The 13,450-nt window shown below is 49.2% G+C and overlaps 2 protein-coding genes across 5 annotated transcripts in view; one reads left to right on the top strand and one right to left on the bottom strand.

Annotated features, from left to right (window-relative positions):
- PRKAR1A (protein kinase cAMP-dependent type I regulatory subunit alpha) overlaps positions 1 to 1,950 on the top strand; it is a 19,993-nt gene extending 18,043 nt beyond the window's left edge. For both annotated transcript variants that reach the window (XM_008693672.2, XM_040640333.1), the window contains exons 10-11: positions 1,138 to 1,219; positions 1,581 to 1,950. In XM_008693672.2, coding sequence (XP_008691894.1) covers positions 1,138 to 1,219; positions 1,581 to 1,753 — 255 coding nt within the window. In that variant the 3' untranslated portion in view covers positions 1,754 to 1,950. The remainder of the gene's footprint in view (positions 1 to 1,137; positions 1,220 to 1,580) is intronic.
- Positions 1,951 to 7,956: 6,006 nt separating this feature from the next.
- Positions 7,957 to 13,450, bottom strand: part of FAM20A (FAM20A golgi associated secretory pathway pseudokinase) — a 45,921-nt gene continuing 40,427 nt past the window's right edge. For all 3 annotated transcript variants that reach the window (XM_008693674.2, XM_040640331.1, XM_040640332.1), the window contains exons 5-11: positions 13,227 to 13,319; positions 12,320 to 12,435; positions 11,615 to 11,795; positions 11,018 to 11,127; positions 10,542 to 10,623; positions 10,001 to 10,060; positions 7,957 to 8,585 (exon numbers count right to left, since the gene is read on the bottom strand). In XM_008693674.2, the coding sequence (XP_008691896.1) occupies positions 8,321 to 8,585; positions 10,001 to 10,060; positions 10,542 to 10,623; positions 11,018 to 11,127; positions 11,615 to 11,795; positions 12,320 to 12,435; positions 13,227 to 13,319 (907 nt within the window). In that variant the 3' untranslated portion in view covers positions 7,957 to 8,320. The remainder of the gene's footprint in view (positions 8,586 to 10,000; positions 10,061 to 10,541; positions 10,624 to 11,017; positions 11,128 to 11,614; positions 11,796 to 12,319; positions 12,436 to 13,226; positions 13,320 to 13,450) is intronic.

The raw sequence follows: 13,450 nt of genomic DNA, 5'->3' as shown, positions 1-13,450 counted from the left end.
GCATAAGAGAAAAAATATATATATAATATATAGCATAAGAGAGAAAAAGGGGGCAATACCTGACAGTTTTATTTAAAAATTATCTTTCACTTTGAAATGGGGCTGTTTGGTTTTCTGCCAGGTCACCACATTTTATTTTACTTATTTTTTAGTTTTTTAGAAGATTTTATTTATTTTTTTGAGAGAGAAAGAGAACAAATGGGGGAGGGGCGGAGGGAGAGGGAGAAGCAGACTCCCCGCTGAGCAGGGAGGCCGATGCAGGACTCAATCCCAGGACCCTGGGATCACGACCTGAGCTGAAGGCAGATGCCTCAGCGACTGAGCCACCCACGCACGCAGGTTACCACATTTTAAATGAGTTTGAGTCAGATTCTGGAAGGGCTGTTCATGAAGTAATAGCCAAGTTCTGCCCTACTCAGTTCTTATGCAAGCCAAGTGAAACTCAACCATTTAGCATAATGGTTATGGTTCTGTAACATCCTTGTTAAAATCATATGTCTGGACTATTTGGCAAACAAGGATTAAAGGCAAGTATTTAAATTCTAACAGTTTGTATGTTTTATATCTTCACAGTTCATGGAAATGTATAACAGATACTCTTGCCTGCCAAGCAGAGCCAAAGAGCAGATTTTCTGTGCAAGGGGCTCAGTAGATGCTAATTGGATAATTCAGGAGTCGAGGGACTCTTTCTCTGAAAGGCCAGTTGGTCAGTCGTAGAGGCTTTTGTGAGCCACAGGGGTTCTGTTGCAGACTCAGCCCTGGTCACAGTGCAGAAGCAGCCACAGGACAGTGTGTAAATGAGTGGGCGTGTTGTTCCTATAACATTTTATTTATAAAAACAAACCGTGAGCTTGGGTCTGGCCCTCTGGCTGCAGTTTGCAAACCTGAGTCTGAGCCCTTTAGGTTCCTCAGCGTGATGAGTAGACCCTCCCAGCAGGGGCTGCTGGGTAGATGGGCCTTGACGCTCAGGTGGGACTCTTCTCAGTCATCTTTTATGTGGACGGGACGATTGAAATCACTGCTGAATCCTTTCTTTTTTTTTTTTTTTAAACCAAGTAGTCAGAATTGCATTGGATGTTTAAAATGTCACCCTGGATTTGAAAGTATTTGTCTTGCCGCTTGGTGATTTTATTATAGGGTTCCGCTGCTGTGCTACAGCGTCGGTCAGAAAATGAGGAGTTTGTTGAAGTGGGAAGATTGGGGCCTTCTGATTATTTTGGTATGTGGATTTCCTTGAAATAAATATGTAGCTTAAGTCACCTTTCAGTGAGATAGCATAGTCCTTCTTAATTTTGTCTTTCTCCCAAAGTTTATTTTTTAACTGTAGTCTTTTTGGCTCTGAGAGAGAGAGAGTGAGATTTTGGAATGCCTGCCTTTACCCTGGTAATAATCAAGTTGCTCATTGTTTCCTGTCTATCAGTTGTGTTTTTTTTTTTTTAAGTGCAATGTCGAGTGGCTTGTCCTAAGTTACTGAGTTAGTAAGACCAGTAAGCCTTGTTTCCTCGCTGCTGGGAGAAGCGCGTCCCCGTGCGATGTGTCCCGTCGGTGCTCACCAGCCCCGTGTCTTCTCCCCCCACCAGGTGAAATCGCGCTCCTGATGAACCGCCCTCGCGCCGCCACCGTGGTGGCCCGTGGCCCCCTGAAGTGCGTGAAGCTGGACCGACCCAGATTCGAGCGCGTTCTCGGCCCGTGCTCAGATATCCTCAAGCGAAACATCCAGCAGTACAACAGTTTCGTGTCGCTGTCTGTCTGAGATCTGCCTCCTGTGCCTCCCTCCTCTCCTCCCCCGGTCGGGCTTCACTCTGCAGACTGCTTTCTCTTCCTCTCCGCGGCGCCACGTGGCCGCTCGTACCGCAGCTTCTCGTCTGTTTATATTAATGCACCGTTTATAATTTGGAGCATTGACCGAATGCTCATACACAGTTAAATAAATAGAAAGAGTTCTGTGGAGACCTTGCTGTTACTGCTTCTCTCTGTGCAGTGTTAGTGTTCAGCCTAGGCAGCGCGCCCTGCTTTCTGGTGAGGGTGCCTCCCTGCACCGCGTGAATTACCGTAGACTCATGATGTAACAGTGCGAGACTTGTTTTTTTAAGTGACATCATTTTCCAGTTCTCATAAGCATATTTTAGACTGTGGCCATATATGCTGTGTTTCTTTATAGGATAAATGATTTCTCATTAAGCTCTGAGGATTAGGAAAAAACAGATCTAGAAAAATCTTAGTGTAGTAGAAAGACATCTGCCTGTATTTAAACTAGTTTAAGGGTGGAAAAATGCCCGTTTTTGCTAGTTACCGGATGGATAATGATCTGTTGACTTTTTTTTTTTTTTTTTTTTCTCTTAACCAGAATTTATGTCAAGCCCACCCGCCTGGTTTTCTTTGTATCTTGTTAGTAGTGTTTCCTCCAATTCTGAAACGTGTGGGTGTGGCTACCTGTGCCTGCCTTTGGAGTTTGAAACCAAATCATAGACGACAAATACTGAGTTATGACTTGACTACATCTGCCTCAGCTCAAAAATTCTGATTAGACCTTTATTCAGCTAGTGCCAAATACTGATCACCAGATGCTGAATCGGGAGTAAGAATTTGAGGTCTACACTCTTGGTTGTTAACTTAGAGCTTTTGGCTGAATGTACGACGTCCTTCAGTTGGCTCCAGGATTCTCTCCTGTGCTCACTAAGCGCTGGCCGCAGGAGATTGGGTTCGCTGGGAGGAGACAGGGGTAGATGGAACAAACGGCCCAGTAGAAGAATGGAGGTGACGTTGGTAAAGGAGGAATGCCAGGGGGACGAAGTTCAGTGTTGGGGACTCTGTCCCACTAACTTCACTGGGACATGAGATTTGGGAAGAAGTGTTTCACTTTGGTTTTCCCTTTCTCCCTTTCTACGTCACCCGGAGTTTGTGGTGGGTCGGGGTGGGGTAGGGTGTGCCTGTGCTGTTTCAGAGCGGTCTAAAAGGCCAGCCTGCTGAAAAGGTCTGCTTTCCTATTTAGCGTTTGTTTTCTCTGGCAAACCTGTTTGGTTTTTTAAAGTAAACTTGTGTTTTGAGTCTTAATTGTTTGTCAGTATTTTCCAGCCTTTTCATCCTTATACGTTACATTATTCCATGTGCACCAATGATACCCAACAGTTTACTTTTATTATTATTGATTTTTTTTTTTAAACAAAATCTCACAGTTCTGTAACGTTAGGCACTTTTATTTTCATTGTGATTTATATATAATGTAGGGTTCTGTATGGGAGTGACTGCAAGCATTTTTCCATCTGTGTGCAACTGGCTCTGATTACTAACCCCCTCTCCTGCCCTTTCCCGGGTAATTTAAATCGGTCATGGTAGATTTGTTTCATAGAATTGAACAGTTTTTAGGTTGTTATTAAGTTTGGAGTATAGATCTGGGAAAGAGGTTTTATTTACATTTTAGTGTGAGATAGAAAGCCACCTTATTACAAATTTTTTTTATTTTTCAAAATAATCTATATTAAATGAGGGTTTTCTGATCTGTACTTTGTGTCTAGCTACCTTTTTCTATTTAAAAAATTAAAAATAAAAGTTATGTTCTTATTAGCTTAAAGCTTGATTTGATCTTTGTTTAAATGCCAAAATTGTACTTAAGTGAATTATTTAGAATGCCACAAATTTGCACAGTTTTCATATATGTATATAATCACGTTCATGTATATTTAGATACGTATAATGCTTTCTAAATGAGTTTTGCTTTAAAATCATTTGGCTTGCTGTTTACTCCCTTTTGTAGTTTTTAATCTAAGGAATTTTAAGTCTCAATTTAAAAATTATCACATTTAAAGCTTTCTCTTTGTGCAATCTGAGTATATCACAATTGGCATAATTTGTCCTAGTTGATGTTCAGGGCTTTAGAAGTCATGATTTCTGGGCGTGGTAAGGGATTTAAGAGACGCGCTGCTTTAGAAAGTATAGATGGCCCCAGGACCATTTTGTATCGCGTCCCGGTTACTAGTCTGATTATACTGTGTGTGCTAATATACTCTATTCTTTTTGTTATAGATTGTCTTAACGGTAGGTCAAGTAATAAAAAAACGATTAAATAATTTAAATCCTTAAATGAATCAGTTTTTCTTCCCCTTTTCCTTTCCTTCTTGTCCTCTTCTCCGTCTCCCCCAGAAACTTTTAATCTGGTGGGTAAGAATGAAAATCAAGAATGAATTACGGGATTAGTGTTTTGAAAGAATAAAGTTTGTTTTCAGTGCTTTCCAATCCATTCCAGTGAATCCATCTCAAATCCTTGCTGGAAGCGTGATTGAGTTGAAGCAGATCTGTTTACTGAGTAATAGAAGGAAAAGATTAAATCAAAAGCCCAAAGAGTTCCTTTTTATGTGAGACCGACTGGTTCTCTGGTCTTGGAACTTTCCCAGACTTCATGGGAAATGTTATATCTGGATCAGCATACTCTGTGCTTTACATTTAATACATGCCTTTGGGTATTTAGGTATGCTTACTTCGGTGTATTTTACATTCATAAAGTCTTACTTCTGATATTCCTCAGATTTCTGAGAGGACTAAGTTGTACTCATTATTGGTATTAATTCCTTCATATCCAGTGAAGTTGGAGATGTGTTCTAGAACATTCTTTAATTTGTGCTGCTTTGTAACAGATGCACTTTGCCTGGATTCAGTGGCCCCTTCCCTCAGCGCCCTGGAGGGGGGACATTCAGTCACCACAGAATGTAACTGAGGAGAACTTCCTTGGGTTGACTCCACTGGCTAGTTTCATTCTCCTTCTAGAACACTGGCTCATGCGGAATTGTTTGTTTGTTTTTTAATGACTGAAATATTGACATTTTAAAAATTGAAGTAGCGTGACGTTCATTTTCTTAATACTGCTTTATCTCCACAATCACAGATGAACAACTGAACCTTTTTGTACTTTTGTTCGGCCCTGGCTGCGAATTTCTGGATGGGCTAGGACAGCATTGAGAGGCAGTGGCCAGATCACCGTTTCATGTGTCCCGCTCGGTAGCTGCCGTGCCGCCGCCAGGAAAGGCTGCGGAGAGGAGATGCTAAAAGGGGGAGTTCAGTCTCTCCCTTCTTAGCCGGTGGAGCTCTCACATAGAAATCAGTGTTGTGTACATTTAATGTTAAAATTTGTTAACGTTAAGTTCAGAGCTGCGACTTCCTCCTGAGTTGACCTAAACCTCAAGCCACGGAGCGTCGTTTTTTCGTTTTGTGCAAGTTCTGCCCATTTGGCTGAAGTCGCTTTGTGATTCTCAAAGTCACCACTAGATGGAGAGCTTTTGTTTTATCAGCTTGGTGACAGTCGAACGAGTGCAGTTCGTCCTCGTTACTCGTGGTGGTGTATTTGTGAATCCTGTGAATTTGCCTAGCTGCTAAAATTTATTAGGAAGCCCCAAGTCGGTACTCGGAGCACTCTCTCCGTCCTTCCTGGACGTGAGCAGAGTGGCAAAGACTTTGATTCTCCCGACGTGCGCGTGCCACTGAGATCGACCAAACCTTGCTCTGCCTTGTGGTTCTGGCTCTCCTGCCATCGCATGTCTGCCTCACGGTCTGTCCCGTGCTGCTCTGGCATTTTTGTGCTTTCTGTTGGTGATTTCAGGACTTAAAGTGGCCCCCACGTGTAGTGCCGAAGTGCTGGCTAGTGTTCCTGTGATGTGTGTCTTGCCGAGAAGCGTATTCAGTAGCTTCTTTAAGGCGTGAGTCATGCTCCGTGTTCTAAATCAGCGGTACGTAATGTGGTGTCTTTAACGCACCTTAACAGGTAAGACAAGCTTATGTATTGATTTATTTACAGAAATACTGTAACTAGAGGCTCTCGGGAACCTAAACCATGTGTTTCCTCCAGGAGCAGATGGTTCTGTCTCCACTAAGTCGGTGTCCCTGGTAACTTGATAAAACTACCATGAGTAAGAGACCCAGCTGCACTTCTTACAGTCTTGAGACTCAGATCGTCCTGGCTTTAGGCAGGCAAAAATGAATTCCTTCAAACCCCTTTCCCTACCGATTTATGTACCGTACAGTTCCCGTTCATTTTTCATTTCATTGTCAGTAGTAATGTGAAAAGTTTTTATGAAGAGGCAGGAGAATTTTTATGTGATGGGAAATTGAACGGTGGTCCAACATGGACCTGTTGGGAGAACCTGACAGTTCCGAGAAAGCAGTCTCTTATTTTCTGACAAATGTATTTTTGACAAACGATAGAGTCTTAATCTTTGCATTAGTGAAAAAATAATGGGGTTTTACGTAAAAAATTAGGTAAGTTGGTACATCATGTATTGTCAAACTCCATTCTGCTACGCTTTGGAAGCTACACCACAGTGTCTGTTCTAGGCCACCTGAAAGCCAGTGCGCTGTCCTAGAAGTGGCCGGGTTTGAGATGGAGCTGTGACTTACCTTCCGCAGGCTCTGCGGCTTGACGCCCAAGACCATTGTGTGCAGTTACCCGGTCCCTCCGCCCAAAGACGGTGATGTCTGCAGGTAGGAGACAGTTCACAAAGTGGGAAGCCCTGAGCAGTGGTGGTACCTGCGGGGGATGGAAGTCTCTGGGGGGAGGGTCTACTAACGGGGTGAGTTTTTTATGTAAAGAAACATAACTTCACAGACTGAAGTACTGTTGGGTTTTTGTATGACAGTGGAAAGAACACTTGGGAGTAGGTTTAAATCATTGACTTGTGTGATTTTGTGAGCCCGTTTTTTCCTGTGTCCCTTGGAGGTAAGGGATTCTTTGTGGGTGTTTGGGAGGCTGGGAAACCTGTCCGCTGACTCTCACCTGGGAGGAGCTCTGTGAACGGCACTGACGTCATTGTCATGGAGACATAGGGTCAGGGGTAACGCGCCAGGGATGTGGGGTACCGGGTGGGTCAGAAAGACTCGTGTCACTTGTCAGGGCTTAGACGACCTCTCCGCTGCCTGACCTGGCACCCACCGACAACTTCTTTCACCCCCCCCTCCAATTCTAAAATTGGAGCCTCTGGCCTTTATCAGAGAAGTGGATGTGCTAAAATCAGCCATTTTTGCTTGTAAACTCATCACTCCGTAGTGTGAATACATTCCTATCATTTGGGTTTTCAGACATGAATTACAGAATAAGAGACAAAGCCTCCTATGAATGGTGTCTCACGTGTTGGCAACTCAGTAGGGAGAAGGCTGAGGGGATGAGGTCCCTGATTCATCCATTTTTAAGGGAAGCTTCAAAAGTCAACTTGAGGGGCGCCTGGGTGGCTCAGTTGGTTAGGCGTCTGCCTTTGACTCAGGTCATAATCCCAGGGTCCTGGGATGGAGTCCCACCTCAGGCTCCCTGCTCAGTGGGGAGTCTGCTTCCTCTCCCTCTGCCCCTGCTCGTGCTCTCCCTTACTCCCTGTCTCTCAAATAAAATCTTTAAAAAAAAGTCAACTTGATCTAGTCCTTGTTTGATAAAGCAGCTGAGGGGAGGGGCATCTAGAGTGTCAGGTGGGTGACAGTTCCAGGACCTTGTGGGAAAGAGGATCGTGGTGGGTGGGCAGTGGGAGGCCCTGGCTTTTCTCTTGCCTGGGTCCAGGTGCACGCACCTCCTAGGCCCATTCCCCGGCTTTTTCACCCTCAAGACTACACTGGTTGTCCCTTCATGACAGTTCCTTCTATTGTTGCTGGAGGCCGAATCTGACATACTTGATGTTATTTTGGTTGGTATTTAAATACTCTTCAGATTGAAAACATCCCTTTGCAGATATTCTGAGCAAATTCCTCTGTTGTTCTTACCCCTTGTAATAACATTTCTGAGAAATTACTTCTGAACTGGTAAATGGGGGATTACTGTATTCCGTTGGGCCACAGTGCCTGGGACAGCAAAGAAAGTGTGAAGGCTACTTTCAACCCGTTTGAGAGCGACCATGTGTAGGTTTTTTTTGTCTGCTCGTGAGATGCCAGGTGTTTCATCTGGATCAGAAACTATCCTTGTAGATAGAATAAGGATCTGGAGGTCAGCTAGGTGTCCGTTGGTGTCCTTTAATTTTATTTGTTCTACTCTTTCCTGGGACAAGGCTTCCAAACCTTCAAAGCCCAACTCCTATCCACATTTCCCAGTGGGCTCAGGAGATGGTCTATGGCCTTCATGAAGCAGTGCTTTCTGGGAAAGAGGGAGCCAAGGAGGTCCAGTAGAGAAGTCATGCACCCAGGGAGAAAGTTCAGTGGATCCCTCTTCTTTTGCTCTTGTGGAATCATCCCAGGGCCCTACCTCTTCCAGAGCTCATGACCCAGCACCCCCAGCATTGACAGGGCTGCGAGGAAGCAGTGGTCCGCACCCAAGAGTCCACTCCAGGGGTAGTTCCTGAAATCTGGCTTCATCCAGCCCTTAGCTTGTCAAGTTAGCCTGGCTAGAGTCTGGGACGGACTGTTCTGCTGAGTCAGTGGCTACGACACTCTGCTCTCCATGGGCCTCCACGCACGCCTCCACCGTCTGTAGGATGATTTGGAGTCTCCGGTCCAGGGCCAGGAGGTGGGGCTCTGTGAGGACAGGGCTGAGCTGGTCTTCTAGCAAAGACTCCCGCATCACGTCACTGAGTCTGTAGTCGGCCTGGGCCAGCAGCTGCAGGTGCAAAAGCGTTTTCTTTTTTATTCTGGAAGGACAGAGTCATAGGCAAATAAGTAAATGTGAAGAGAAAAGCTTGCCTGAACTACTTTCCCCCACAAACAGCTGTCATAGCTGATGTTCTGGAGCCTTCTCCCCTGCCCCCCCCTCCGTGTCTTCTCAAGCACATGTTAATGAAAACCAGGGAAAAGGAAATAAGTGACAGTTAGTTAATGACATCTCAAGGAGATTTAAACCCACCAAGAGAAGTTTCTGGTAGGTGAAATGATGAAGAGGTTTGCCATCTCAAAAGCCATATGGGTACCCTCAGCCTCTAAGCTGTTTCTTGCCAACTTTATATTTCTCTGTGTCAGCCTCTTAGAGGGATGGAAATGGGGTGGAGCCAATCTCGACTTTAGGATTTTGATTTCTTTTTCTGTGAGAATCTGACTTGCACTCACATGTGTAAGCAGCTTAATTGTCTGACTTGTCATCATCAACCCCTGCGTAGCCTCCTGGGGGGGAGAGGGGGGGATGGACGGAGGCATGTTTAAACGAACCGAAGTGGGTAGAGAACAGGCTCTGCTCAGAGTTTTCCAGCTGCAAGTGAATGAGGTGGTTTTGCTAGGCGTGCATCCCAGATTTCTGGTTAGTTCTGGAAACTGCAGCTGAGCGGGCCGACCTTCCACCAGCCGGACTTTGACACCAGAGAGGTACGGAAGTGGGGTAGACAGGCTCTAGAGCATGGCGGCCATGCAAAGTCCAGGTACTTCCTTTCAATCGGACACGAGTTTATGGGACTTCTTAAAGATTTTGTTTTTTTATTTTTTTAAAAGATCTGTTTTGTTTATTTTAGAGGGGGGAGGGGCAGAGGGGGAGAGAGTCTTAAGCTGACTGCGCGTGGAGGCTGGCCTGGGACTCGATCCCACGACCCCAAGATCATGACCACCAAAACCAAGAGTCGGACGTTCAGCTGGCTGAGCCACCCAGGCGCCCCAAGGATTTTATTTTTACGTAATCTCTGCACCCAATGCGGGTCTTGAACCCACGACCCCGAGATCAAGAGTTGCATGCTCGACTGACTGAGCCAGCCGGGCGCCCCCAGTTTATGGGACTTGAATCAGGAATTTTTAGATGGTGAGCAAGTGATATTTATGAGCGACTCTGAGTGCTGAGCGACCAGAGATCGGATTCGCCGCGTCAGACTCTCGGCTCTGCAAGGGCGAGCGCGTCTCCGAGTGGGTGAGAGATCAGAGTCAGTGACTGAAGGGTCTAAGAGACAAGGTCCTCCTTCATCCCGTGCGGACACATGCGGGGAAAGTTCTGTACGTGGACAAGAAATGAGGTCATTCCTGCCACCCTCCCCACCGGGGTCCTAGACCAGTCAACACTAGGACCTTCGGAGCTTGGTAGCAAGTGGGCTGGAGGGTCACCGTTGCCACCTGCCCTGGAGCTGGAGCTCACCTGCAGCACTGGGACAGCGGCGACAGGATGGAGAGTTCGTCCTGGGAGTGTCGTCCAAACCTGGAAGGGGAGACGGGCTTTCAGGCTGACCCCCCAGCCGTCCCTCCTAATGGTTTCCTCTCTCCTCTGCCTCAGCCTCGTTCTGACCCACAGCCCGGGGTAAAATGCCAGGGATCAGCCCCTTCCTCAAGCAGCTCTCCAAAGCCTCCGTGCGAAGAGGTTACAGCCAAGCATCATTCGTTCATTCATTCATTCATTCATTCCCTAACTACAGAGGGCCAGACAACCGGGGAGGAGCCATGCGCTCTGCCTCCAGGGCTGAACCACGTAGTAGAACCGTGTGGAAACGTCCGTGTGTTTCACCAGCGCGCTCAGGTGGGAGGAGAACCCAGCGTGACTTAGCAAAGATGGGGAGAAAAAGGAAATAGAACAAGGAGGGCAGGGCGACCGGGAACGTGACTGAGGAAGGACCTCATTCTCCGGGGGCCTCCTGAGCAGCACCTCCGGGCCACGGCCGGGACAGCGGTGCCGGGACACTTACCCTCTGGCATTGTCGAGGTGAATGAGGAACCCATCATCCCCGAATTTGGTGAACATCTCGTAATGGTGCCGGTCCATGTTGCCTGCAAAGGAGGGCGGGTGCTTCTGACCTCTGCGTCCCCCCGGCACCCCCCCCCCCCTTCCCAGGCCTGGAAGCCTGTCTGCAGTTGAGTCAGGGGTCTGAACCCAGGGCCCCAGGCTGTTTCCCACGGTTAGTAGGGACGGTGCAGGGGGGAGGGGGGAGCTAAGCGAGCACACAGACCCACCGTGGGCATGCCGTCTGAGTGACGTGCTCTCGAAAGAGGGGAGCATATGAACCTCTGTCCTCTGGGACCTCTGCCCCTTTCCGAGGCCGTGGGCCGTGCGAGGCTACGCAGGCCTCATGGTCCAGGCTCCAACTCATTGCCCAAGATCACGGCGAATCCCAGCCCCACGGCAGAGGCCGCTGTCGCCAGGCGCCCGAGCGTGGGGACCCACCGATCAGGAAGTCGAAGATGGCCATGTCGATGATGTTGAGAAGACGGTTGCTGCTGTTGTACGGGTAGGTCTGCTTCACGGTGTTGCAGTAAAGCGGATTGACCTCCCACCTGGGGGGGAGAAGAAGTCCTGGGGCTGGAAAAGCCAAGATGGCAACGTGTTGGGGGCCCTCCTCACACCTCCCCTCACCCCCCCAAATCCCTGCCTCCCTGATCCCAGCTGGGGCCTGGGCTTCCCGGGGCTTCCTCAGGTGCAGTGGGTGTCCCCCCTTGCTTCTCTGTGTGACAGCAAGGGTGCTGCTGTGTTTTCGTAATCTGCCTGCCCGTCTGACCGCCCCCCCACCCCAGGCTGGGGAGAGCCCGTGTCTTTCGTTTCCGTACCCCCAGCACTTAGAAGGCTCTTGGTAACTGAATACATGAACCGAAGGAGGAGAGCAGGCACAGCTGGCCCCAGGGTCGGTCTGAGATCAGGAAATGATTGGGGTTTTGGGGTCCAAGAGCCAGGTTAGTGGCAAGGCCTTGGTGCAGGGACCGCAACCACTCAGGGACAAGACTGCAGGGCCGTGGGCATGGCATCGTGGCCCGGGCGTCAACTCACTCCTCCTTTCCTGCCAGCGAGTAGGAGCGGATCCAGGGGTTGGGCACAGACAGCCTGGGCGCCAGGTTGAGGGACGGCAGGAACGCGGACAGGGAGCCCTCCAGCAGGTGCGGGTTGCCGCAGACGGCATACTCGGTCTTGCACATGTACGGGCACTTGGCAAAGAAGCACACGTTGCTGGCTGGGGGGCGTGGGAGGAAAGAGAAGGACTAAGAGAAGCAGGCAGTGCCGTGTTCCTGCCCTCGCCCCCCGAAAATGCTCCGGGAGGGAAGGGAAAGCCTCAGCTCACAGCTGGGGCAGAGGCAACAGCAGAAGAAAATACTGCTTCCCCAGATGTCAGGGCTCGCGAGTTGCTCTGAAACCGAGTGTCCAGTTTTTCAAATGCCTCCGAGCAGAGCAAGTGCGGGCCCCGCTCTCACTGCCTCCCATCCAGATGGTTGGACGCTCCTCGCTTGCGTGGGTAACGTCAGAGTCCAGGGAGGCTGGCACTGTCGCCCACACAGGCTACTTGGCATCTCACCTACGACCCTTTCCCATCCCCCGATCATCTGGTGTGACGCTCAGCTGGGCCGGGGTGGGAGAGTCCGAGGGCAGCGTGCACCCATCCCGACGAGGGCCGGCGGTCACTCAGACCACGGGGAACGCGTCGGCGGCCACGGGGCCGACCCTCCTCCACCCATAGCCTTGCTCTGGCCGGTACTCTACCTGGAGAGACGAAGAAAACACTCTGCAGGATTTCATTCTTGGTGACCTCTAGGATTTCCTTGGTGACATTGACTAGCCTCCCCACTGTGGGTGGCACCCGTCGGAAGTCCAGAATCCTGGAGGAGAGAAAAGCCCTGGTCACGTCTGGGGGATCGGCAGGGGGTCGGATGGTCGCCCCTTAGAAATGGACGTTTGTCCCTGACCACACCCAGCCCAGGGTGCGCTGTGGTACTGAGCTGACCGCGCCTGGGTGAACCTGTGTCTGTGGGGCTGGGAGAAGGGGTGGCAAAGCGGTCCTGATTCCAGCAAGCCTCCTGGGCAAGCCTTCCCACGGTCCAAGCTGTGTTCTAGGTCAGAGCTTTTCATACTTCACTGGGCATATGAGCGACCTGGGTGCTCACTCACATGCAGGCTCCGATTCAGAGGGTCCAGGGTGAGCCCGAGCTTCTGGATTTCTGAAAAGCTCCTGGGGTGGTGCCCCAGTGGCCAGTCCATAGAACACAACCTTGAGTAGCCACGACGGGCAAATGGGAGGGGAGGAAGTTGAGGGATGTGCTTTCACCTTTTAATATCATTACCTTAAGGCTCCTGGGATACATGGGAATGGATGCGTTCTCCCCGTTTCCAATCAGGAAACTAGAGCTAAGGGCAAGGTCAGGTCCAAGCTGGCAGCCTGAGCAGCCTGGCGGGGTGGTTAGTTTTCTTTCTACGTCATTCTTTTCATTACATTAGAGGCCTTGTGTTTTTCAAACGTGGGTTTGAACGGGAGATGTGTTGAGTTCAAAGGCATCACTGAGGTTCGCGAGGAAGACAGGGTGCCAGGGAGGTCCCACCTGAGGGTCCGCCCAGCGCCCGTCGGGCCATCGGCCTCTGTGGTGAACGCCATGTCCCTGGGGCCCAGCCCTACCTGTCCAGGTGGAAAGCTGCGATCTCAGCATTGTGTCTCTGAAAGTCAATGAAGTAGAAGAAGTCTGCGGGTGTCTCTTCATCTCGCTGCTGTCTGGAAGGAAGGGAGGAATCACGCCCTGGACTCAGACCTGGTCAGGAGCCTGAGAAGGGAGCTGAGAAGCATGATCGCAGGGAGAGAAAAACAGGCTTTCATGCTTTTAATGTACATGTGCCTGATGGAAC

Source organism: Ursus maritimus, unplaced genomic scaffold (genome assembly GCF_017311325.1).
Source record: "Ursus maritimus isolate PB19 unplaced genomic scaffold, ASM1731132v1 scaffold_24, whole genome shotgun sequence".
Lineage (NCBI taxonomy): Eukaryota > Metazoa > Chordata > Mammalia > Carnivora > Ursidae > Ursus > Ursus maritimus.
Note: the sequence above shows the minus strand (reverse complement) of the source record. Positions and strands in the feature narration are given on the sequence as shown.